Raw genomic sequence first — 27300 nt, 5'->3', positions numbered from 1 at the left:
CAGTGTCCTGGCCAACATTTGTCCCTCAACCAACAAAAAAAGGATTATCTGGTCGCTTATCTCATTTGCTGTTCCTGGGATCTTGCTGTGCGCAAATTTGCTGCCACATCAGGCTACATTATAAGTGACTGTAAAACGCTTTGATTTGTCCTGATTGAGGTTTCTATATAAATCCAAGTTCTTTCTTACTCCTCTGGGACATCGCCACCTTCACAAATACCCTCAGCACCGATTATGAAGTTTTGCCCCCACTCAGCGGGCCTCGGATCCGCGTTATTTTACTTGGAAAGGGCCCGACCACACGTTCATAAAGCTCCGAGTTACTGCAGAGGCCGGGCCGTCTCACTTACCCCGCGACAGGATCTTGGCAATGGACTGAGCCAGGGACGGTTTCTCGGCCACCATTAGCACCGTCCTCATGGCGCCGGCCTCCGGTACCCGGTAACCAGCCTCTCATCACACAACACCGCCAACCTCAGGCCGTCGCCATGACATCACCGACACTTCCTGCGCACGGGCCTCCACTTCCGGTTCCCGCCGCTGGGTGGAAGCGGAGAAACGGTTTCGGGCGGCGGTTCTGTTTCCATGGTGACCGCGGCCAGCGGCCAGCGGCCGTCGTGTTCCCTTCGCTTAGTGCAGGCCGGTGCCGAGACCCGTTCCAGCACCGAAACACGCGGAGGAACCGCTCGAAAGAACTTGGGACCAGGCCTCCCCAGTTGGAGAACCCATTTATTACCGTTTGACAGTAAGTAACACCGGCGCCTCATCAGCTCCAGAAACACTTCAGATAGGCAGCACCCGTCGTTTTGGAGTTGAATGATTGTTAATTCTGCACCACCAACAGCTCACAAACAGACGCTTGTCAGTTCATGAAATAAAAACAGAAGTTGCGGGAAACATTCAGCAGGTCAGGCAGCATCTGTGGATAGAGAAACAGAGGGTTAATGTTTGACGCCACAGATGCTGCCTGTTCTTGGGTGCAACTCAGTGAGCCCAACCCCCAAATCCAACCACCTCTCAGGAAAAGAATGGAAATTACTAACCATAGGGTGATTTAAAAAAAAAACAAAGGCCCAGTGAATATGACTGTTACAACAACAACTTGCATTTATATAGCGCCTTTAACGTAGTAAAACGCCCCAAGGTGCTTCACAGGAGCAGGTAGAAACCTCCCCCTCGCCACCTCAGTCAACTGAAAAATATTCAAGATCCTTACAGGAATAGGTATGATGAACCCTGATGATATATTGAAGGTTGGCACAAACTGCAGAACTGGGGGAGATTAGCTTGGAATAGAGAAGATGTACAGTTTAGATTTAACTACTGCAGGGGGTGATGAATGTGTGGCCAGGGAGGTATGGAAGCAGATTGTGTAGAAATTGGACATTTGTTTTTGTCACCAGCCTAATGGCTACAGTCTTCTCTGCTCCTATATTTAACCCCAAAGACCTGGGATTGCTCCCAGTGCCAACTATGCCAAGGGACCTTAAAGCATCGATGTACTCCTGCAAGCGATATGTAATAACAATGTACAACAGATTCATAAAATATATATCTCATGTTAACTGTTCAAAGTTCATTTTAAAAAAAACAACTTAAATCCTGTTGGTTTAATATGCAGTGGCGCAGCATCTCTAGGAGGCAGAGAAACATGGCCATCTGTAGTGCTGCATGATTCTGTTTTGCTGAAAGCATCGATATGTCTCCAGATTTATGTAAGATTATATCATAAGGACCGGCACTTAGACTTAAGCAAAACAGAGGACTGCTTTGTGCGCTACAATCTGTGACTCAGATTTAGTAGCGTATATAATTATCTGCAGATTAATTTGACTTTTTAGTGAAACCCAGTAAATGTTTAATTTTTTTAAGAATGTGGGTGTGGTAAGTAGCATTTCCAACTCTGGTTGGAGGCATTCCTGGAGGTTTGATCACGTGATGTCGGATTCATGTGACATCTGAAAATCCTCCTGACTCCTGGTCTCCCTTCCCCTCCCTCAGAGCTCTGACCCCCAGACTCCCTTTCTTTCCCCCCCTCTTGGAGCCCCAATCCTCAGTCTCCCTCTCTCCCCAACCCTGACCTCCAGTCTCCCTTGCTTCCCATCCCCAATCTCCCTCTAACCCTCATCCCCATTCCCGTCTTCCTCTCTTCCCGAGCCCCCATCCCCCATTCTCTGTCAGTCCCGTTCCCTGGTCTCCCCACCCCCCATTTCTCAGTCTCTCTTCCCTCGACTCCCGAGCACTCCACTGACTCTTGACTCCCCGCCCCCCCCCCCCCCCCCAGGGGTTCACGTCACCGAACTGGAGGCTCCTTGGCAGCAGAATCCGGTGACGTCCCAGAATAGGGAGGGGCCACTGCTGCAGTGGGAAATTTAAAGCACAAAGATCTCGCAGGCTGCTTGCAGCAACGCCCAGGGCGTCCATCCCCCATTCCAGGAGAGTCACAGGAAACCGGGTCAGTTGGCAACCCTACTAGCAAGGTTACATTTATTGCCCATCCCTAGTTGCCCTGAGAAAGATGACGGTGGGTTTTCTCTTTGTTATGGTGCACTTCTTGTGGTGATGGTGCTCCCACAGTTGCTGTATTTACATCATGTGACTGGTTCACAATGTTTTTGGTGCCCCAGTAATTCTGCAATTAATTAATTTCTTATAGAATCATAGAATCATAGAAGTTTACAACACGGAAACAGGCCCTTCGGCCCAACATGTCCATGTCGCCCAGTTTATACCACTAAGCTAGTCCCAATTGCCTGCACTTGGCCCATATCCCTCTATACCCATCTTACCCCTCTATACCCATCTTACCCATGTAACTGTCCAAATGCTTTTTAAAAGACAAAATTGTACCCACCTCTACTACTGCCTCTGGCAGCTCGTTCCAGACACTCACCACCCTTTGAGTGAAAAAATTGCCCCTCTGGACCCTTTTGTATCTCTCCCCTCTCACCTTAAATCTATGCCCCCTCGTTATAGACTCCCCTACCTTTGGGAAAAGATTTTGACTATCTACCTTATCTATGCCCCTCATTATTTTATAGACTTCTATAAGATCACCCCTTAACCTCCTACTCTCCAGGGAAAAAAGTCTCAGCCTATCCAACCTCTCCCTATAAGTCAAACCATCAAGTCCCGGTAGCATCCCAGTAAATCTTTTCTGCACTCTTTCTAGTTTAATAATATCCTTTCTATAATAGGGTGACCAGAACTGTACACAGTATTCCAAGTGTGGCCTTACTAATGTCTTGTACAACTTCAACAAGACATCCCAACTCCTGTATTCAATGTTCTGACCAATGAAACCAAGCATGCTGAATGCCTTCTTCACCACCCTATCCACCTGTGACTCTGCTTTCAAGGAGCTATGAACCTGTACTCCTAGATCTCTTTGTTCTATAACTCTCCCCAACGCCCTACCATTAACGGAGTAGGTCCTGGCTCGATTCGATCTACCAAAATGAATCACCTCACATTTATCTAAATTAAACTCCATCTGCCATTCATCGGCCCACTGGCCCAATTTATCAAGATCCCGTTGCAATCCTAGATAACCTTCTTCACTGTCCACAATGCCACCAATCTTGGTGTCATCTGCAAACTTACTAACCATGCCTCCTAAATTCTCATCCAAATCATTAATATAAATAACAAGTAACAGCGGACCCAGCACCGATCCCTGAGGCACACCGCTGGTCACAGGCCTCCAGTTTGAAAAACAACCCTCGACAACCACCCTCTGTCTTCTGCCGTCAATCCAATTTTGTGTCCAATTGGCTACCTCACCTTGGATCCCGTGAGATCTAACCTTATGTAACAGCCTACCATGCGGTACCTTGTCAAAGGCTTTGCTAAAGTCCATGTAGACCACGTCTACTGCACAGCCCTCATCTATCTTCTTGGTTACCCCTTCAAAAAACTCAATCAAATTCGTGAGACATGATTTTCCTCTCACAAAACCATGTTGACTGTTCCTAATCAGTCCCTGCCTCTCCAAATGCCCGTAGATCCTGTCTCTCAGAATACCCTCTAACAACTTACCCACTACAGATGTCAGGCTCACCGGTCTGTAGTTCCCAGGCTTTTCCCTGCCGCCCTTCTTAAACAAAGGCACAACATTTGCTACCCTCCAATCTTCAGGCACCTCACCTGTAGCGGTGGATGATTCAAATATCTCTGCTAGGGGACCCGCAATTTCCTCCCTAACCTCCCATAACGTCCTGGGATACATTTCATCAGGTCCCGGAGATTTATCTACCTTGATGCGCGTTAAGACTTCCAGCACCTCCCTCTCTGTAATATGTACACTCCTCAAGACATCACTATTTATTTCCCCAAGTTCCCTAACATTCATGCCTTTCTCAACCGTAAATACCGATGTGAAATATTCATTTAGGATCTCACCCATCTCTAGTGATTCCGCACATAGGTGACCTTGTTGATCCTTAAGAGGCCCTACTCTCTCCCCAGTTACTCTTTTGCCCTTTATGTATTTGTAGAAGCTCTTTGGATTCACCTTTGCCTTATCTGCCAAAGCAATCTCATATCCCCTTTTTGCCCTCCTGATTTCTCTCTTAACTCTACTCCGGCAATCTCTATACTCTTCAAGGGATCCACTTGATCCCAGCTGTCTATGCATGTCATATGCCTCCTTCTTCTTTCTGACTAGGGCCTCAATCTCCCGAGTCACCCAAGGTTCCCTACTTCTACCAGCCTTGCCCTTCACTTTATAAGGAATGTGCTTACCCTGAACCCTGGTTAACACACTTTTGAAGGCCTCCCACTTACCAGACGTCCCTTTGCCTGCCAACAGACTCTCCCAATCAACTTCTGAAAGTTCCTGTCTAATACCATCAAAATTGGCCTTTCCCCAATTTAGAATTTTAACTTTTGGGCCAGACCTATCATTCTCCATAGCTATCCTAAAACTAATGGAATTATGATCACTGGTCCCAAAGTGATCTCTCACTAACACTTCTGTCACCTGCCCTTCCTTATTTCCCAAGAGGAGGTCAAGTTTTGCCCCCTCTCTAGTCGGGCCATCCACATACTGAATGAGAAATTCCTCCTGAATACACTCAACAAATTTCTCTCCATCAAAGCCCCTAATGCTATGGCTGTCCCAGTCAATGTTGGGAAAGTTAAAGTCCCCGACTATTACCACCCTATTTTTCTTGCAGCTGTCTGTAATCTCCTTACATATTTGCTCCTCAATTTTCCGTTGATTATTTGGGGGTCTGTAGTACAATCCTATCAAAGTGATCTCTCCCTTCTTATTTTTCAGTTCTACCCATATAGACTCAGTGGGCGAACCCTCGGGTATATCCCCGCTCACTACTGCCGTGATGTTCTCCCTAATCAAGAACGCAACTCCCCCTCCTCTCTTACCTCCTGCTCTATCTTTCCTATAGCATCTGTACTCTGGAACATTGAGCTGCCAGTCCTGCCCCTCCCTTAGCCATGTTTCAGTAATAGCTATAACATCCCAGTCCCATGTGCCCATCCATGCCCTGAGTTCATCTGCCTTGCCCATCAGACTTCTTGCATTGAAATAAATGCAGTTTAATCTAGACTTCCCTTGGTCTTTGCCCTGCTTTCTCAGACCATCTGTCCGGTCATGTTTTGTACACTCTCCCTTACTGCCTTTTGTTTCTGTCACCACTTTACTTCCCACTGACTTCCTGCATCGGTTCCCATCCCCCTGCCACATTAGTTTAAACCCTCCCCAACAGCACTAGCAAACACTCCCCCTAGGACATTGGTTCCAGTCCTGCCCAGATGCAGACCGTCCAATTTGTACTGGTCCCACCTCCCCCAGAACCGGTTCCAATGTCCCAGGAATTTGAATCCCTCCCTCTTGCACCATCTCTCAAGCCACGTATTCATCCTAGCTATCCTGTCATTCCTACTCTGACTAGCCCGTGGCACTGGTAGCAATCCTGAGATTACTACCTTTGAGGTCCTACTTTTTAGTTTAACTCCTAACTCCCTAAATTCAGCTTGTAGGACCTCATCCTGTTTTTTACCTATGTCGTTGGTACCTATATGCACCACGACAACTGGCTGTTCACCCTCCCCCTCCAGAATATTCTGCAGCCGCTCCGAGACATCCCTGACCCTTGCACCAGGGAGGCAACATACCATCCTGGAGTCTCGGTTGTGTCCGCAGAAATGCCTGTCTATTCCCTTTACAATCGAGTCCCCTGTCACTATAGCTCTGCCACTCTTTTTCCTGCCCTCCTGTGCAGCAGAGCCAGCCACGGTGCCATGAACCTGGCCGCTGCCACCTTCCCCTGGTGAGCCATCACCCCCAACAGTATCCAAAACGGTATACCTGTTTGAGAGGGGGATGGCCACAGGGGACCCCTGCACTACCTGCCTGCACCTCTTACTCTGCCTGGTGGTCACCCATTCACTTCCTGCCTGTACTCCCTTTACTTGTGGTGTGACCAACTCGCTAAACGTGCTATCCATGAGTTTCTCTGCATCGCGGATGCTCCACAGTGAGTCCACCCGCAGCTCCAGCTCCGATATACGATCGGTCAGTAGCTGCAGGTGGACACACTTCCTGCACACATGGTCGTCAGGAACACTGGTAGTGTCCATGACGTCCCACATCTTGCAGGAGGGGCATATCACGGGTGCGAGGTCTGCTGCCATGACTTGCCTTTGCTTAGTTACCCCTTTTAAATTACGTTGAAATTAGAAAATGTTAACTATACTAGGGACCTAGGTACACTGGTATATTCGTATTGTATTCTGCAAAAATATTTTTTTTTAAAAAGGAAACAAGGTTTTATGCAAAATGGTCCCCTTAAAATCGAAAGTGGTACAGAGGTGTGTCGTAGATTGTGGGTCAGCATGTGGTTGTCCCCCTGTCAGTCTTGCAGAGAGGGGTGTGTATCTGGATCCCTGACAGTCTTGTCGGGTGGGTATGAATCCAAGTTCTTACCAATCCAATAGTAATTTACAATTAGATCAAGCTAGTGGTTTAAAAAAACAACTGGAGAGTGTATTATGGAGTAGAAGAAAAACATAAGAACAGGAGTAGGCCATTCAGCCCCTCGAGCCTGTTCTACCATTCAATCAGATCATGGCTGATCTGTACCTGAACTCCATTTACCTGCCTGTGATCCATATTCCTTGATACCCTTATCTAATAAACATCTCAGTCTAGAAATTTTCAATTGACCCAGTATTCCCAGCCTTTTGGGGAAGAGAATTCTACATTTCCACTATACATTGTGTGAAAAAGTGCTTCCTGATTTCAATATTGAATAGCCAGGCTCTAATTCTAAGATTTTGCCCGCTTGTTCTGGATTCCCTCACCAGAGGAAATAGCTTCTGTTTATGGCGTATGTGAGGAACATGGATAGATGGGGAAACACAAGGACACGTGAGGAACATGGATAGATGGGGAAACACAAGGACACGTGAGGAACATGGAGAGATGGGGAAACACAAGGACACGTGAGGAACATGGAGAGATGGGGAAACACAAGGACACCTGGGGAACATGGAGAGATGGGGAAACACAAGGACACCTGGGAACATGGAGAGATGGGGAAACACAAGGACACCTGGGGAACATGGAGAGATGGGGAAACACAAGGACACCTGGGGAACATGAGTAGATGGGGAAACACAAGGACATGTGAGGAACATGGATAGATGGGGAAACACGACACATGGGGAACATGGAGAGATGGGGAAACACAAGGTCACATTAGGAACACGGAGAGATGGGGAAACACAAGGACATGTGAGGAACATGGATAGATGGGGAAACAAGGACATGTGAGGAACATGGATAGATGGGGAAACTCGAGGACACATTAGGAACACGGAGAGATGGGGAAACATGACACATTAGGAACACGGAGAGATGAGGAAACACGAGGACACATTAGGAACACGGGGAGATGGGGAAACACGAGGACACATTAGGAACACGGAGAGATGAGGAAACACGACACATTAGGAACACGGAGAGATGAGGAAACACGAGGACACATTAGGAACACGGAGAGATGGGGAAACACGAGGACACATTAGGAACACGGAGAGATGGGGAAACACGAGGACACATTAGGAACACGGAGAGATGGGGAAACACGAGGACACATTAGGAACACGGAGAGATGGGGAAACACGAGGACACATTAGGAACACGGAGAGATGAGGAAACACGAGGACACATTAGGAACACGGAGAGATGGGGAAACACGAGGACACATTAGGAACACGGAGAGATGGGGAAACACGAGGACACATTAGGAACACGGAGAGATGGGGAAACACGAGGACACATTAGGAACACGGAGAGATGGGAAACACGAGGACACATTAGGAACACGGAGAGATCAGGAAAGACCCAGAATAAATACTATGGGATAACACCACAATGCTGTACAGGAAAACAAATTACAAATGTCTTCACAGTTTAGGAAATATCAATGGGGATCTGAATTTTCTTAGAAATTTAGCTTATAGTTGTGAAACTGGTTACCAGACTGTCGCATTTTATTTAGTCTTTTTCCTTAACTTTTTGGGAACACCCTAACTGAATTACATGTTCCTGCAAAGATATTCAAAAGCTGATATTAAAGTGTAGCTGTTTCACAGGTGGGGAAGCACATTTCTCACCTGATTACTCATGTTCATAATGGCTCAGTTAGAAAGAACTTACGTGCTGAGTCAGAGGTTGCGGCTTCAGTGCTCAGGAAGTGCTGCACTGGAGGAGGTGACATCCTGCAGATGTGATATTAAACTGAGGCCATGTCTACCTGTTCTGAGGGGTGGATTTGAAGAAGAGCAGGGAGTTCTCCCAGCGTTCTGATCAACCCTGCTCATTCAACCAACACCAACAAAAAAACAGGCTAGCTGGTCATTCGTCTCATTTGCTGCTTGCGGGATCTTGCTGTGTTCAAAACTGGCCGCCACGTTTATTTACAGCAACAAGCACACCATGAAGAATTCATAGTCTCTGGGTGGCTCATACTACAAGGCTGATCAGGCCACCTAAATCACTACTTCAGCTCCATGATGAACCATGTAGATCTGTGTGCTTCATTTTATCTGGACTGGTATATGGGGTTGATATCGAGGAATCGGGAGATGTAGGAGGTCATTTTACAAGTTTTCACTCCCAGCTAACTCAGAAAATGGTCGGAAAATTATGCCTGAATTTCCGATATGAACTGCCGCCTGGTGAGGCTCCCAGCCAGGAGCATGAGCTTGGAAAATTATCCCGGTTGTTTCAATCCATCTCAAAACCCAACCTCGCCCCATTCAAATTGATTTTCTGATCTGGGTTTTAATGTGTCAGTAGTGCACTAAAACACCAAGTTAGCCGACTACTAGGGACTGAATCCCATTAACTTTGGTCAATAGAGGCGCAGGTGCCACAAGTCAACCTGATGCCCACACTAATCGCAAGAGCTACCATTCCATCCACATAACGGTGGTGTCTATTGTTCAAAAGGTAGCCCTGAAATTCCACGGGGGTTCTTAAGGTGCTCACCCTGGGTCTCTGACTAAAGACACTGACCCATGAGGGTTCTCCCACCGGAACTATGACGGCAGAAATGGCGTAAATGGGCGTTTTTTAAAGATCTTTATGCCATTTCCTTGGGAGACCTGAAGAACCTCCGTGGAATTTCAGGGCTACCTTTTGGACAATAGACACCACCGTTATGTGGATGGAATGGTAGCTCTTGCGATTGGTGTGGGCATCAGGTTGACTTGTGGCACCTGCTCCTCTATTGACCAAAGTTAATGGGATTCAGTCCCTAGTAGCCAGCTAACTTGGTGTTTTAGTGCACTACTGACACGTTAAAACCCAGATCAGAAAATGCAAAGCGGCAGGAATAGTGTAAATAGTGAATACTGACCCAAAGTGCAACTTTGCACTGAGCAGTAGAATTAACACCAATTACATTCTAGGGCCCTATATCTGCTGCAAGGAAATCATCGGTCACACTTTTACTCCACAATCGTTTCTATTAAGCAAGAGCTCATGTTGTGTTCGTACAGGGTGCAGGAATGCACAACATCAATATGTAGAACGGCAGAATGACACTCACTTGACATCAGATTGCATTCCAAGGTCTCCTACTACCTAAGCCTCCAAAGCCATTGGAGACACCTTCAATGAAGCAACCTCTCTGAACATGTTGCTAAGAGACATTTTGGACGAGTATCACCAGAGCATGTCTAGTATGGGCTGTATAGAGGGCAAAGCATTCTACTCCAGCACTCTCAGCTCAGGTGTACATAGGTTAGATAGAGAGCAATGCTCTCTGCGCTCTACCCCAGCCAGCACTCTCAGCCCAGGTGCACACAGGTTAGATAGAGAGCAATGCTCTCTGCGCTCTACCCCAGCACTCTCAGTCCAGGTGTACACAGGTTAGATAGAGAGCAATGCTCCCTGCACCCTACCCCAGCACTCTCAACCCAGGTGTACGCAGTTTAGATGCTGTGTAAGGCACTGTTTATACAGCGGAAAAACGTAGCTGAACTACAACCTCTTCAGATCGCCCCCCCACTCTCATTTTAAACTTCAGCCTGGCTCAGCTGGTAGTACTCTATCTCTCCTTTGAGTCAAAAGGTTGTAGGTTCGAGCCCCACTCCAGGCACTGAGCATATAATCTAAGCTCACACTTCAGTGCAGTACTGAGGGAGTACTGCAGTGTCGCAGGTGCTGTCATTCGGATAAAACATTAAACTAGGGCCTGTCTGTCTGCACAGGTGGATGTAAAGAGCAGGGAATCCTCCCAGTGTCCTGGCCAACACTTCTCGCTCACTATCAAAAAAAACAATTAACTGATCATTCGTCTCATTTGCTGTTTGTGGGACCTTGCCATGTATAAATTGGTTATCACGGTTGTCTACATAACAACCACAAGTGCACTTCAAAAAGTAATTCGTTGGGAGCAAAGTGCTTGAGGAAATGATAAGGTGCTTCTTACATCTTTCTAACCTCATTACCTGGATTATTTTAGCTCTCAAGTGCATCTATCCTTGTCTTAAAATCTAGGTAAGCTTTTGGTAACAAACAGCAAACCCTATTTGGTAATTACTTTAAGGTACTGGACTGTTTTAGGGCTCCATAAGATCTCACTTCAAGTCTTTGAAGGCGACAGAACCAAACAGCAGACCTATCTTGAAGGTTGAAATATCTGCCAAATCAATAAACAATGAGCAAGTGATAATCTGATATATATATATATCTATGGTAGGAACTATTTTATCTAGCTTCCTGAATAGATGAAATAATAAAGATTGCAACATTTTAATCTTCATTGCGCACTTAAGAAAGGACATTTTTTAAGCTATTCTACATATGGAAAGATCACAATAAGGTTGGCCCCCCTCCCCAATGCGATCGCCCCACTCTACCTTGTACCTACCTACCTTGCTGCTGGTCAGGTCGCCCTCCGGACTGCCTGATATCGCGCTGGCCTGGAGCCAGTGAACTGCAGCTGGGCACCTGTTTGACACCCGCAGCCCATCTATGGCATAACGAGGCCCAGGCCTCCTGCCGACACTATCAGGCAGTCAGCTGTATGATCCGCAGCCTGATGTGTTAAAATCTATCCCCAACAGTCACCGATGTAGTGTGGGACCTAAAGTTACATGTAGGTCAGATGAGGCAAAGGCAGTAGGATTTCTTCCCTGAAGGACATCAGTGAACCAGTTGGATTTTTACAATAATTCAGCAGCTTTCATGGTAATTTTTTTGGTACTAGTCAACAAATTACCAGATTTCATGAATATAAGACAGGATTTGAACTCACAACTGAGGTTGATGGTCAAGTACCATAACCACTAGGCTATCATGCCTATTATATACTGCTGAAACATTGTGCACAAAACTTGTTTTGTTTCATTTAATTTCCTTCTACTTATCTAAGGGTTTAAGAAAGAAAGAAACCAATTAATTAAATCTATATAGCGCTTTTTATGGCCTCAAGATGTCCCAAAGCAAGGCTGCCAATTTGCGCACAGTAAGGTCCCACAAACGTCAATGACCAGATAATCTGGGTGTTTTTGGTGGTGTTGGTTGAGGGATAAAATTGGCCAGGACACCGTTAAGGTTTAACATAAAAGGAGATATGAGGAAAAACAGCAGTAAGCAGGACATGAAAGAGGCATCAATCAGAAATTTCCCCAAAGTCAGCAGCTGAGTAATGGCTGTCAACCTGAGAGTAGGAGGGGAAGGTTTCCCTTCGCTCACTTCTGATTACGCTGAATTGGACCCAGTTCACCATTAGGCAAAACCCAGGCACTTCACAGGATTTGAGGTGGTGCTGATCCAAATTGGAACGCTGCAGTAGGAACTTAGAAATCTTTGTTGTAAGCATCTGCAAGGCATTAGTCTGGTGGCTTTAGAAAGGTACTACATACAGAACAACTGAGCCTGGGATATATTCACAGGTCACCCCCACCGTCCCCGATACCTCAGGGAATTTATCCAGTGAATAGCTGAGCCAAATGGATAAGAAGAGTCCTTGGTTCGACCCTCAATCTGCACCGGCTTAGCCCAAATAACCTGGGGCAGCAGGCTGAACACTCCAATTACCCTCAGCACCCCTGGTTATCAAGGGGAAAATCAGCCAGGGTTCCCACTCCTGACCGATCATCAGGGAAACCTTGCTGGAAAACGCTTACGATTGGAAGTTGGATGAAGATGGGATTGGGCATTGTTCGGTGTACATGGGTCAGGGATATCAAGTGATAGGGAGTGAGTCTTACATTACAGCTAACAGGCGATCCAGGAGCCTGGCTCAGATGAGTGGCATTGCTTTGTACTCCTGCAGGGTACCTACTGCAGCAATCCTAATATTAGTTGGGTCTTTTGGTGTCTGTTGCTATAGCTATAGTTTCCACAGATACATTGGTGCCCATCTCTCGCACTCCAATTACACAGGTAGGATTATTGAATGTGACTGGGGTATTGTTGGAAATACTACTTGGCTGTAATGTGGTGGAGCTGTAGACTTATTGTACCAAGTAAATCCTGCTCTGCTTCTGTATACAGAGTAGAGTCATTTGGGTAAATTCATCAACCCCACGCTCATAGCAGAGAGCTTCACTCGAAGGGAGTGTGTGTCGGAGAGAGGGCTAAAACACTCCAACACTGATTCTCCAATCTGCACTGCCTTCGAGTGCAGATCCCACTGGGAGTAAGTTACCCATGTGTATTGTTGCAATAAACCAAACTGTATCCAGCACTACACACAAACCAAAGCAGGACATTTGCCCGTGTTCTGAGCAAAATGCGAGGAGGCAATGCTCAAACATTACCACTGGATTCAAGAGACGATATGTTGGATTTTTTAAATTCACTCATGGGATGTGGGCATCGCTGGCAAGGCCAGCATTTATTGCCCATCCCTAATTGCCCTTGAGAAGGTGGTGGGGAGCCGCCTTCTTGAACCGCTGCAGTCAGTGTGGTGAAGGTTCTTCCACAGTGCTGTTAGGAAGGGAATTCCAGGATTTTGACCCAGCGACGATGAAGGAACGGTGATATATTTCCAAGTCGGGATGGTGTGTGACTTGGAGGGGAACGTGCAGGTGGTGTTGTTCCCATGTGCCTGCTGCTCTTGTCCTTCTAGGTGGTAGAGGTCGCAGGTTTGGGAGGTGCTGTCGAAGAAGCCTTGGTGAGTTGCTGCAGTGCATCCTGTGCATGGTACACACTGCAACCACAGTGCACCAGTAGTGAAGGGAGTGAATGTTTAGGGTGTTGGATGGGGTGCCAATCAAGCGGGCTGCTTTGTCCTGGATGGTGTCGAGCTTCTTGAGTGTTGTTGGAGCTGTACTCATCCAGGCAAGTGGAGAGTATTCCATCACACTCCTGACTTGTGCCTTGTAGATGGTGGAAAGGCTTTGGGGAGTCAGGAGGTGAGTCACTCACCACAGAATACCCAGCCTCTGACCTGCTCTTGTAGCCACAGTATGTGTGTGGCTGGTCCAGTTAAGTTTCTGGTCAATGGTGACCCCCAGGATGTTGATGGCGGGGGATTCGGCGATGGTAATGCCGTTGAATGTCAAAGGGAGGTGGTTGGACTCTCTCTTGTTGGAGATGGTCATTGCTTGGCACTTGTCTGGCGCAAATGTTACTTGCCATTTATCAGCCCAAGCCTGGATGTTGTCCAGGTCTTGCTGCATGCGGGCACAGACTGCTTCATTATCTGAGGGGTTGCGAATGGAACTGAACACTGTGCAATCATCAGCGAACATCACCATTTCTGACCTTATGATGGAGGGAAGGTCATTGATGAAGCAGCTGAAGATGGTTGGGCCTAGGACACTGCCCTGAGGAACTCCTGCGGCAATGTCCTGGGGCTGAGATGATTGGCCTCCAACAACCACTACCATCTTCCTTTGTGCTAGGTATGACTCCAGCCACTGGAGAGTTTTCCCCCTGATTCCCATTGACTTCAATTTTGCTAGGGTTCCTTGGTGCCACACTCGGTCAAATGCAGCCTTGATGTCAAGGGCAGTCACTCTCACCTCACCTCTGGAATTCAGCTCTTTTGTCCATGTTGGGACCACAGCTGTAATGAGGTCTGGAGCAGAGTGGTCCTGGCGGAACCCAAACTGAGCATCGGTGAGCAGGTTATTGGTGAGTAAGTGCCGCTTGATAGCACTGTCGACGACACCTTCCATCACTTTGCTGATGATTGAGAGTAGGCTTAAGGGGCGGTAATGGGCCAAATTGGATTTGTCCTGCTTTTTGTGGACAGGACATACCTGGGCAATTTTCCATATTGTCAGGTGGATGCCAGTGTTCTAACTGGACAGCGTTAACACCCAAGGGCCTTTACACGTGGAAATCTAAAATTCATGGTTTGTTTTCATTTGATGCAACATTGTGACTCTCTGAAACACAAATATTTTTCAGCCCACTGAGATATATCACAGGATGATTAGTGTAGCTGCAAGGTAACAACCACTTTAAACACCTATATGATCCACTGAATTAATTTGCATACGTTACCACACTTTAAAAATTGCTTGGGCATGGCATCTATCGTATTCCCTGTGGCAATCACTCTCACTCAGTAAACAGCAATGACTTAAGGTTATGACAAAGATATGAGTTCTGAATCTGCAAAGGTAGCGAGAAAAGACGATGGATGAAAGATGCTGCTCACCTGTCCCAATTTAAGTCGGGATGTCCTAAATTTGCAGATGAATTTCAACCCAGTCCCACTGTCCTAACTTTGGAGCAACATTTCTGAATTTTAAAACACCCACCAAGCTTAAAACTGTTGGTCAATGCGACTTATTTTGGGGGTTACAGAAATTGGGGGATAAATCAGCTCTGAAATATGCTTAATTTTTTAAACACTTTCCAATCATGAGAATTAACACATTAGCCTCAATATCAACCACCACCCCTCCCCATGATGGGCGGGAGAGGGGAGCTAATAATTAAAAATCGGGGAACGTGTCCCCAACTCGCTGCGTACACACCTGCCGCCGTTTGTGTGGTGCCAGGTTGCGAGGCTTGCATGTGTCCCATCTTGGAGAGTGCAGTTGGGAACCTAATTTAAATTTAGCAGTTGCCGGCCGGGTTTCCCAGGGCTCAGGAAACCCAGCAGCGAAATGGAGGCGAGAGCTGCCGGCTCCAGCAGATCAGTGCTTTTTAAGAGCACTCCTTGTGAGCCAGGAGGAGCGGGAGTGCTCTCCCCGACCCCTCAAGGAAGCCTTCAGCCTCCCCACTGTCGTTTGCGGCCCCCCCCCAAGCACCAATCTGTAGCTCACTCCCTTCTGCTGATCATGGCCTCCCCTCTGCCTCAATTGGCGACCAGCCCCCAATCAAGCTCCGATCCCGAGTCCCATTCTCTCCCTCCCAATTGCCGGACTCCGCCCGCCCCCTCCCCTACCAGACTCCAACCTCTCCCGATTGCCAGGGACCGTCCCAAGCGTCCTGCCGCTGGCTTTCCTGCCCGCCAGGCAGCCAGCCTGCCATAGTATGATGTTCCTTTCCTAAAAGTACCTTAACATGAGCATCCCCACTGGAGATTCAGAAAAGTATCATTAAAAGTCTTGCATTGAGCACACATCCATAGTGTCACACTTTTCAGAAGCACTGCAACTGAAAGTGTGGCCTGAGAGATATCACGGCTCAGAAATGTGGCCTCAGGATATCAGACCTCTAAAGTATTGCACGCCTGTAGCGCAAAAAAATTGTGATTGGCTTAAATATCGACTTATCTGTTAAGTTACCAAAAAAAATCTGATTGACTAAACGGGAACGAATCAAAAAGTAGCAAAAAGAACCAATGACAAACAAGTAACCAGGAGAAAAACTGAGCTATCAAAACCCTCTTTTCTCCCCCAAAGCTCCCATTTACAAACCAGCGAGGATCACGCAATTGACTGACTTTCTCAAACAATTTCTTCACACTGTTTCTGACCACCATTTTCCTTCATCACTTGGATTAGTTCATTTTTATAACATAACAAACATATAAAAAATATTTGAAAGAAATCACTAAACTTACCTGTGAAATTGGTTACTTAATGCCTGCATGAAGTTTCCTGCCCTTCTGTCTGCATCCTGGGTCTTGACTGGAGCTGGTGTACTTGGTCACGGCCTTTGTCCTTTCTGACACGGCGTGTTTGACCATCTCCCCTGGAAGCAGCAGGCGCACGGCGGTCTGGATCTCCCGGGAATTGATGGTCGAAAGCTTGTTATAATGGGCCAGACGGGAAGCCTCACCTGCGATGCACTCAAAAAACATTGTTCGCAAAGTTAGTTCACGATCCTCATGGCCTTGGAGATGCTGGTGTCGGGCGTGAACGTGCTTCATCACTTTGTAGATGTAGATCAAGTAATTCTCCTTCCTCAACCTTCTCTGCCTTTTGCCGCCCTCTGCTGCGACTTTACTCAGATACTTGCATGCCTATACATGTGATCATTACCTGTATGTGTAAGTGCATGCGATGCTTACAGATTTGACTGTGTATTCCCTGAGACAGTTTAACGTGTGCACTTTTGTGCACGGATGTGTGTGTTCAATCACACGAGTGAATGTGGTAATCCAAGTCACGGTGGCCAAATTGAAAGGAGTCCACCCCATTCTGATTGCTGGCTCTCAAATTGGCACGTGTGTGTGACAGACACCCTGTGCAAAGGATCGGGTTTCCTAAAGTGAATCGTGGTGCAAGTCAATCCTAAAAGGTTTAGAACTGGTGCAAATCCCGCCCAAATGATCAAGTGTCAAGATCACTCAATTCTCTGGTGTAAGTGTATTTGCATAACCATTCATAGCACAGGCTCTGGTGAGTCTTAGGAGGAAGACTGGTGGGAGAAGAAAATTGTGTGTAATTCAAATTTAAAGGGGTAGTGCCAATTAAAGCAGAGATACAATAGGGGGACAAAAAAAAATCAGAAACCCTTTGGACAGCCTTAAGGAGCATCTCAATCCCATCAGCAGCCTTTGCCAAGGGTGATGGGCAGGAGATTAAGAGGTAACATGCAAAAACAAAGGGAAAGGGAACCCTGGGTGCAGACGAGTCTGCAGACAAATGATGGAGCAGCCCAGCTCCTGAGCCCGTTTGAATTACAGGGATAGAGATAGATGGCTGGGAGTGAGTTATAGGGATAGAGATAGACGGCCGGGAGTGAGTTATAGGGATAGAGATAGACGGCCGGGAGTGAGTTATAGGGATAGAGATGGACGGCTGGGAGTGAGTTATAGGGATAGAGATAGACGGCCGGGAGTGAGTTATAGGGATAGAGATAGACGGCTGTGAGTGAGTTATAGGGATAGAGATAGACGGCTGTGAGTGAGTTATAGGGATAGAGATAGACGGCTGGGAGTGAGTTATAGGGATAGAGATGGACGGCTGGGAGTGAGTTATAGGGATAGAGATAGACGGCCGGGAGTGAGTTATAGGGATAGAGATAGACGGCTGTGAGTGAGATATAGGGATAGAGATAGACGGCTGGGAGTGAGTTATAGGGATAGAGATGGACGGCCGGGAGTGAGTTATATTGAGACTAATGCATTCTGCCAGTTGAACCTCATGGACATGTTCCTTGTGTCTCAGTCAGTTGTGATGTGCGCTGGAACCTTCCCCTAACCTGTCTGACGGTGGCACAGTGGTTTATATTGAGACGTGCCGATGAGAATGGAGCTAATGTCACTTGTTCGGTATCTCAGGTTCTACAGCAGTTGGACAAACTGTGCACACTTCCTGTAAACTCAGTCCGAGCGTCCTATATGAAGGAGGCATGTACTGTTATCAGCTTTTGTGGCATTCACTGTCCCCCATATCTAATATAGAAATCTAATATACCACGCACAATCATCAGAGAAACAGCAAAAATTCTTCCACCTCTCAAATAACAATCAAAACCGGCAAAATGGGGAGCAGGAATTTTGTGATTTATGAATCTTTAGTATAGTGTGTGTGTCTGTGTCGACACTAGGTCCAGTTACATCCACACCACAGGCACTTTCTGCAGTTATTTTTTCAAAATACTTGTTTTTTTAAAAAAAAGATGGGTTCAAAAATCCAAGAATCTGAGTTTTAATTAATGATTGAAACAATAATCATATCGCAGAAAGAATGAAAGAACAAGGCTCAGGCTGATTAGGATATAAGTATGATTCGGAGAGCCTCACCAAACAGTACTGAGAATATTCAAATACTTTCCCACCCATTCTCAGTGTTCTTAAGGAGCGAGGTTGATATAAATAGAGCACAGGGCCCATTCCATCAGTGTACACTGATCACCAGCAGCAATGGGACCGAACTCACGCCTACTGCCCAATTCTCTCAACCTTTGAACTCCCAAGCATGTCACTGAAGGTTAAGGTATGGCTGGCTGTTATTTCTTCAAGGTGATCCAGCTGAAGTTTTCAAGACTATGACAGGGGATTGAAGGAAGGCTGTTCGCTGTGGTGAAGGGTTGAAACATCAGGGGTCCTGCACGCCCGGGTGGGCTTCTGACCAGCCAGGAGATATCGGCAGACTGACACGTGTGAGCCACTTTCTTAGTGCATTGAGTAAAAAAGAGCCTGTAGACTTTGTTTTCACTGAAACGTTTTAGTCTGTCTAAGATCGTCGCAAAAATCTGGGCAATGTAGATGCGGCGTCGGTGTCAATAGAGGAGCTAGGAGTTTGTTGGGGTACTGGGACTACCACCAGTGTAACCCATGTGCTACAGGCTTTTGACACGCATGGATGTCTGTCATACCCAGTCTTGATAGACTGCAGCGATGCATATGAATGACTTTACAGTAGTTAAACTTTTTGTTAGCTTACATTGCAACCAGCATATATGAATTCATATAAATTGTGTCTGTGGGCTATGACTCTGCCTGTATCAACACCAGTGACCTTTGCCCTCCTGACCATGGGCTGTCCAATTCAAGGTTCTGTGGTGACCAACCTGATATAAATTGCCATTTCTCTTAGATTAAAAAAATCTTATCAACTGTGAAATAAAAATGAATCAGAATGCACTATTGTACCCTCAGGCCTTCCCAGCAATGCACACTATAGGTAACACCTCTCTGTCTGAACACTTTGATTGCCTTGGCAACGGGCAGTTGGAAAGACTATCTGTAATCACCAGGTATTGTTCTGTGATTTATAAATGCGAAAGGTTCGAGGATTTCTTGACATTCACCTGAGGAAGGAGGAAGCCTCTGAAAGCTTGTGATTTTCAAATAAAATTGTTGGACTATAACTTGGTGTTGTAAAATTGTTTACAATTGTCAACCCCAGTCCATCACCAGCATCTCCACACTATAGGAGAGGCAGCATTTGGAAAGACAACGCATAGTTCTAACTTTGCTGCCAACACCTCTGCCTCAACTAGTGTCAGCTGTGGCTCAGTGGGTAGCACTCTCATCTCTGAGTCAGGAGGCTGCGGGTTTAATTCCTACTCCAGCGACTTGAGCGCAAAATCTAGGCTGACACTCCAGTGCACTGCTGAGGGAGTGCTGGACTGTCGGAGGTGCCATCTTTAGGATGAGACGTTAAACCAAGGGCCCCGTCTGCCCTCTCAGGTGGACGTAAAAGATCCCACGGCACTATATCGAAGAAGAGCACAGGAGTTTTCCCCGGTGTCCTGGCCAATATTTATCCCTCAAACAACATCACTAAAAGAGATTATCTGGTCATTATCACATTGCTGTTTGTGGGATCTTGCTGTTCGCAAATTGGCTGCCACGTTTCCTACACTACAACGGTGACTACACTTCAAAAAGTAATTCATTGGCTATAAAGCACTTTGGGACATCCTAAGGTCGTGAAAGGTGTTATATAAATGCAAGTCTTTCTTTCTTTCAACAGGGGTCACTGGATTGTATTCAGGGATCTGAGGCTGACTTTTCGCCCCCGTCAAGCTCAGAGGTGTCTCAACCAATTGGAGCACCCCATCCTGGCTAAGATCAGCTTACAGACTTAGGGAACGAAGCTGGACCCTGATCTGTGTGATTCACTGGGATTTAAATCTGTGACAGTACGGTGGGGTTTATCATTAATGTTATTTTTGTAAATGGTTTAGATCACAGTGAGGTATTGGGGGGAACTGGGCTGGCCATGAGAAAAAGCCTTATTAGATTGTAGTCATACTGCCACTTCTGTGTGTTCCTTGGACATCTTACAGAGTTCCGCACGTGTGTATAAGCAGATACGCACAGAGCTCTCAGCTGACAGGGAGACTCAGAGCCAGTAGTAGTGTAAACAAGTTACTGTTTGGCTGTGTCAGACCAGTAGCTGCAGTATCAATGTATCCTTAATCATTCAGTCAATAGCTCAGGGGGTTAATCATTCACTCTGGGGGTAGTGGCTGTACCTCTGGGTTTGGGTGATAACAACTGTGTCTCTGGGAGGTAACGGCCATGTCTGAGGGTATTGACTGTACTTCTGCGGGTAGTGACTGTACCTTAGAGTGTAATGACTGTACCTCCCCGGGTTAGCGCCTGTACTTGGGGTAATGACTATATGTTTAGGGTAGCGACTCTGCCTCTTGGTTAGTTTCACTCACTCACACTGTAGGTATCAGGAACCTTGCCAAGGATTCCTCCTGATGATGTCATTAGCATTCAGATATCTTATTAAATATATTCCAAAAATTAACAGAAATGGATAGAGAGCAGACATGCACCAAATGTTCAGAGTCATCAGGATTAGATTTAACTCTTCCATTCTTAAAGCAATCCTGAATGTGAAGTTTCTTCTTTAAAGTAGTTCTCTGGTGGTGAAGCTTTCTCTTTAGAGAGCATCTTTCATAGTGAGGCCTTGCTCGAGAACTCAGAGAACTAAATTTGCTTTCAGTGGAGATAAGAAAGTTGAGAGGGGCCATGGTGCAGGTTTTTGAAATGCTTGAGAGGAATGGAAAGTGTGAATGTGAACCAGGACTAGAGGCCACCAGTAACAAATTAGCAAACCTCAACCCAAGATTTGAGATTAGAAGGACTCTCAGCTAAAGCTGTTAATGATGTGGTGGGGGGGGGGGTGCTACAGGGCTGGAGGAGGTTACAAAGATGGGGGAAGAGGGCGAGGCCATGAGGAATATAAACGCGAAGATGAAAATTTTAAATTTGAGGTGATGGTGACTGGGAGCTAACATAGTTCAGCCAGGACAGGGGTAATGGGTGAGTGGATAGATAATATAATAGATAATATCTGGTTAGGAATGGGATGGACAATTATGGGGAAGTATATAGACAGAGATAATCAAATACACTTACAGCAAGGTTATTCTTGTGCTGCTGGGGCCAAGAAAATGCCACCTGTAGAAAATACTTGGTCAGTGTTGAACCTTGAAGCTGTGGGAGTAGGTTGACACAAAATTTTCAATCTCAGAGAGAGTGATCCAGATAAGCTCGGTTACAACCCAGATGCCAAAAACAGCGACTCATTTATTTGTCCCATCAATCTGGGCTGAAGTAAAGTATGAAAAGGCACAGTGTAACCCCTTGGTGTTCCTTATTACCATTAACAAATGTGAGAAACCTGGTGCACTGCCAGTAACAGGGACATTCACTAGGTCTCCCAACTCCTGGATGTGAAAGGGCTGATCATTATATCCATGGACAGGAAATCCGCGGAGCTCAAGATCAAACGGTGAAACACTGATGAACGATGCTGACGATGGCTTTTGTGACACGATGGCTGTTTTGACTACTTACTGCATTGAGGTAGCTCTTGGATAAGACGCTGGTGGCGCGTAGTGAGGAGTTTGGCTGATGCATCTCTCTCTGTATCCTGCAGGTCGCCTTCAGCATTGTCACGCTGCTCGCGATTTCCGCCAAACACCATCCAGGAGCATTGGGAAAATCGGCTAATTCCCTTTCCAGCTTTCTTCGCAAGGACATCGAGAACTGGATTCAGAAACTGAACACACAGCCTGTTAGTCTTTCAAATGCTGAGGAGAGCAGTGTGGCTCAGTGGACATACAGGTAACAGACACGATTCTCTTAAAGTCTATCGAGCACTTGTCTGCGGGTTATCAAGAATATTCTTGGCAATGTTTGTTCTGCAGGATTTTTTAAAAATTATTTGTTCTTGTGATTATGGGCAATGTTGACAAGGCCCCATTTATTGCCCATCCCTAGTCACCCTGAGAAGGTGGTTGTGGGCCTTCTCCTTGAACTACTGCAAACTGTGTGGTGATGGTGCTTCCACAATGGTGTGAGGTAAATTCGCAGTGATTGTTTACAACTGAGTGGTTAGCTACACCATTTAAGAGGCATTAAGTCAACACGTAATGTGGGACTGGAGTCAGGTCTAGGCCAGACTGGGTAGGAGCGGCAGGGTCCCATCCCTGAAGGACGATAGAGAACCAGTTGGGTTTTTATAACAATCTGGCTGCCTCAGTGTTTTTCTTTGCCCTCTGTTGCCAGCCCACAAATTTACAGATTTTATTGAATTCAATTCTGCGACTTGTCATGATGGGATTTGACCATCCACCTGACTGGGATACACAAGGGGGCAAAATTTCCGGGGAGTTCTCCCGGTTACACCATTTCTCCAGAGTTTCCCGCTGAAGTTACGGTGGGAGAACCTCGGCAGAAATTCTACCCCAACGAGCCAAGGTGACTCTCTCAATGGCTCATTGTGTGATTGCATCGTTTGGTGTAGGTTTGAGCTACATGACCCAGGAAGCTCCTGAGTTCAATCTCTGAAGATCGGGGTTGGTTGTAGGGGGTGGAGGGGGCATGGTGTCACTTCATGAAATTGAGTGTAATATGAGGGTACTGGGAGGCAGGGATACTGAGACATCTTTTCTCAAACCCACCCACTCATTCCTTGTGTGGGAATAAATAATGGGAAGGTCCATAATATGAGGAGATTGAGTAAAGCTCCAGGTTGGACAAGGCTAATAGAGGACATCATGGAGGACTTCTTAGCAGCCTGTGCGGTGAGGGAACTCAGTTCATTCCAGTGTAGGGACAAAAGGTGCAATGTGATCTTTATTCTTTAATTTGGGGAAATACCTTTTTATCTCCACATGATTTAAATTTTACATTTAAGTTAATGGACTCTTTATCCTGATAAGGAACTCCAGGCAATAACCAGGGCTTTAAAGGAAAAGGATCATTTATTATATATCAAATCAAATATATCAACATGTGAACCTAGAGTTAAACAATTTCAAAGTTCATGCATGATTTTGAAGTGCTTTAACAACAAAATGCATACCCTTGTTAGAGAAAAGGGCTTATATTATACTAACCCATGGCTCAGTGGTAGCACTCTCGCCTCTGAGTCAGAGGGTTTTGGGTTCGAGCCTCACTCCAGAGATTTGAGCACAAAATCCAGCCTGATATTTGAGTGCAGTACTGAGGAGTGCTGCACTGTCAGAGGTGCCGCCTTTCGGGTGAGATGTTAAACCGAGGCTCCAGCTGCCCTCTCAGTTGGACGTAAAAGATCCCATGGCCAATATTTGTCCCTCAACCAACACTTAAAAGAGTTGATCTGGTCATTTATTTCATTGCTGTTTGTGGGAGCTTGCTGTGCGCAAATTGGCTGCCACGTTTCCTACATTACAACAGTGACACATTTCAAAAGCACATATTTGGCTGTAAAGCACTTTGGGACGTCCTGAGGTCATGAAATGCGCTATATAAATGCAAGTTCTTTTTTTTGTTTCATTAACCCCTGAAAAGAAAGTTTTACTTCAGCTGAGGCTTCGAGGTTTGTTGAGGCCTTGTAGACGGGTAGTTTCGTAGCACATTCTCTTAGGATCAGGGCGATGGTGCAGGAAATGACCTGGAAGAAGCAGCGAGGCAAGGACAGGGCTTCCTCCACATGGTCATTTTTAAAGTGCCCTTGATTGGGACCAGACCTTTGGGGCAGGTTGCTTGCCAACAATAGTCCTCTTCAACTACATCTCCGGAACCAATGGACGCCCCCTTCATCCATTGCCTTTGATGTTGCTGAGTTTTGCAGGTTTCAGCAACAACAACTTGCATTTATATAGCGCCTTTAATGTAGTAAAACGTCCCAAGGCGCTTCACAGCAATGTTATCAAACGAAATTTGACACCGAGCTACATAATGAGATATTAGGACAGGTGACCAAAAGCTTGGTCAAAGAAGTAGGTTTTAAGGAGCTACTTAAAGGAGGAGAGCGAGGTAGAGAGGCGGAGAGGTTTATTAAGCGAATTCCAGAGCTTAGGGCCTAGCCAGCTGAAGGCACGCCCGCCAAAGATGGAGTGAAGGAAATCGGATGTGAAAGAGGCCAGAATTGGAAGAGGGCAGAAGGGCTGGAGGTGGTTACAGAGATAGGCCACAGTCATCAGTCTTTCTTTTGTATCAACTATGAGGTGTGACTCAGCAGTCATTTTTACTCCAGCCTGTCACCCTTTTTATACAAAACCTTCTTTTATTATATATATTTGTACTGCTCTCTGCTTCGCCTCCCGTTGACCGATCGATATCTTTTCCTTACAGTCTCGACTTCGATGCCGGTCGGACTCCGCAGATTCTAAGGCGGGCGAGCTGCAGTCAACCCTCCTGCTTCATCAATAACACCTACGATCCCCACTACTCCGCCGTCAACCTGGCCATGAAGTTACCGGTGCTGAGGCACGTGCAAGGCGGCACTCCGACCCTGGACTACGAGGATGTGGTGATTGCCTGTCTCTGTCTCCACGCCAACATCTAGCCGCCTGATCCCAGCTTCAGGCCCCACATTTCCGTATTCAGGCTGCCATCCGTGAACTTCCTCTTAATTTTCTTTGGTGATCACCATTGTATGAAGCTAACAACTCTTAAACTGCCAAAAAATGCTGCTTTAATATGGAGAAGGAGTCCCATAGATTATATTATGTTATGTTATTTATTCTAGATAGATGTCCTTGATGGGATCTGAGAGCTGCCATGTGTTGATTTTGAATGGGGACATCCCAGAATGAACAAGGGCCTTATTCCCAGTTCTGGTGTGTCTCTTCCCATTGCTACATGTTGGCATATTTCTGTCTGCTGTTCTGAATTCCCAACCCAGTAGCGCTGTATAACCCTGATCCTGCAACACTGTGCAAATTCACCCCTTCAAAAATGGCATTGGCAATACCAGCAGACTGCCAATCTATGGAGATCCCAGTCTCTAAAGGCCCCAGAAGCTGTGTCAGAACACTGGCTGTCTTTGTGAAGCCCCTTGTGTCAGGTGGCCATTGGAGGTAATGTCCGTGTAGGTTATTCCTGCTCTTACCCCCGCTAGATTGCCCCACACTGGCATTACTTTGAAGGTTATTGGAGCCAAAGTGTCGTGAAAGATGGAAGCTTCTTCAGCAATAGATAATGACACTCAGCCAAAGCCCCACATGTCAGAAGTGTTCATCAGGGATTTTAGAAATGTGACATTACATAGAATTACATAGAATTTATAGCACCGAAACAGGCCATTCGGCCCAAAAGGTCTGTGCCAGCATTTATGCTTCATACTAGCCTCCTCCCACCTTACTTCATCTAACCCTATCAACATATCCTTCTATTCCTTTCGCCATCATGTACTTATCTAGCTTCCCCTTAAATGCATTTATGCTAGTTGCCTCAACTGCTCTTAATTAATTTATATTTAATTTAATTATTTATATTGTTAGTGATTTTGTAATTGTGACTCTGTTTTCCATATCCCATTAATTGGATTTGAAGTTTTTTTATATATAGAAAGAATAAAACAAAATCTTCACCTCTGTTCTGTTCCAATTTATTTAAACAACAACGTCAACAACTTGAATTTATAGAGCACCTTTAACGTAGTAAAACGTCCCAAGGCGCTTCACAGGAGTGTAATCAGACAAAATTTGACACCGAGCCACATAAGGAGATATTTGGACAGGTGACCAAAAGCTTGGTCAAAGAGATAGGTTTTAAGCAGCATCTTAAAGGGGGCGAGAGAGGTGGAGGGAGGGAATTCCAGAGCTTAGGCCGCGTGCTTCACATTCTCACATGCCTGGGTGACGAGTGAGCTGCCTCGGGGATCAGTGCTGGGGCGAATGTTGTGTAAAGTGCTTGGAGCTGGGGTCAGAGACAAAACTGTCGACATTTCAAGATGACGCCAAGATGGGAAGAGCTGGGGGGGGGGGCAGGGGTTTCAAACAGTTGGGGGGTGGGGGGTTTCAAACAGTTGGGGGGTGGGGGGTTTCAAACAGTTGGGAGTTGGGGGGTGGGGGGTTTCAAACAGTTGGGGGGTGGGGGGTGGGGGGTTTCAAACAGTTGGGGGGTGGGGGGTTTCAAACAGTTGGGGGGTGGGGGGTTTCAAACAGTTGGGAGGTGGGGGGTTTCAAACAGTTGGGGGGTGGGGGGGTTTCAAACAGTTGGGGGGTGGGGGGTTTCAAACAGTTGGGGGGTGGGGGGTTTCAAACAGTTGGGGGTGGGGGGTTTCAAACAGTTGGGGGGTGGGGGGTTTCAAACAGTTGGGGGGTGGGGGGTTTCAAACAGTTGGGAGGTGGGGGGTGGGGGGTTTCAAACAGTTGGGGGTGGGGGGTTTCAAACAGTTGGGGGGTTTCAAACAGTTGGGGGGTGGGGGGTTTCAAACAGTTGGGGGGTGGGGGGTTTCAAACAGTTGGGGGGTGGGGGGTTTCAAACAGTTGGGGGGTGGGGGGTTTCAAACAGTTGGGGGTGGGGGGTTTCAAACAGTTGGGGGGTGGGGGGTTTCAAACAGTTGGGGGGTGGGGGGTTTCAAACAGTTGGGGGGTGGGGGGTTTCAAACAGGTGGGGGAGTGGGGGGTTTCAAACAGTTGGGAGGTGGGGGGTGGGGGGTTTCAAACAGTTGGGGAGTGGGGGGTTTCAAACAGGTGGGGGAGTGGGGGGTTTC

General features: G+C 46.6%; 1 protein-coding gene and 1 long non-coding RNA gene across 2 annotated transcripts in view; one reads left to right on the top strand and one right to left on the bottom strand.

The window, feature by feature from the left end:
- top3b (DNA topoisomerase III beta) overlaps window positions 1-516 on the bottom strand; it is an 82246-nt gene extending 81730 nt beyond the window's left edge. The window contains exon 1 of the mRNA XM_068005528.1: window positions 351-516. Coding sequence (XP_067861629.1) covers window positions 351-420 — 70 coding nt within the window. The 5' untranslated portion in view covers window positions 421-516. The remainder of the gene's footprint in view (window positions 1-350) is intronic.
- Window positions 514-26170, top strand: LOC137341972 (uncharacterized). Its single transcript, XR_010967171.1, has 3 exons — window positions 514-745; window positions 22249-22436; window positions 24933-26170. It is a non-coding gene; the product is annotated as an uncharacterized lncRNA (long non-coding RNA).
- The last annotated feature ends 1130 nt before the right edge of the window (window positions 26171-27300 follow it).

Source organism: Heptranchias perlo, chromosome 25 (genome assembly GCF_035084215.1).
Source record: "Heptranchias perlo isolate sHepPer1 chromosome 25, sHepPer1.hap1, whole genome shotgun sequence".
Classification (NCBI taxonomy): domain Eukaryota; kingdom Metazoa; phylum Chordata; class Chondrichthyes; order Hexanchiformes; family Hexanchidae; genus Heptranchias; species Heptranchias perlo.
The sequence above is the reverse complement of the archived record's forward strand: the minus strand, read 5'-3'. Positions and strand labels throughout refer to the sequence as shown.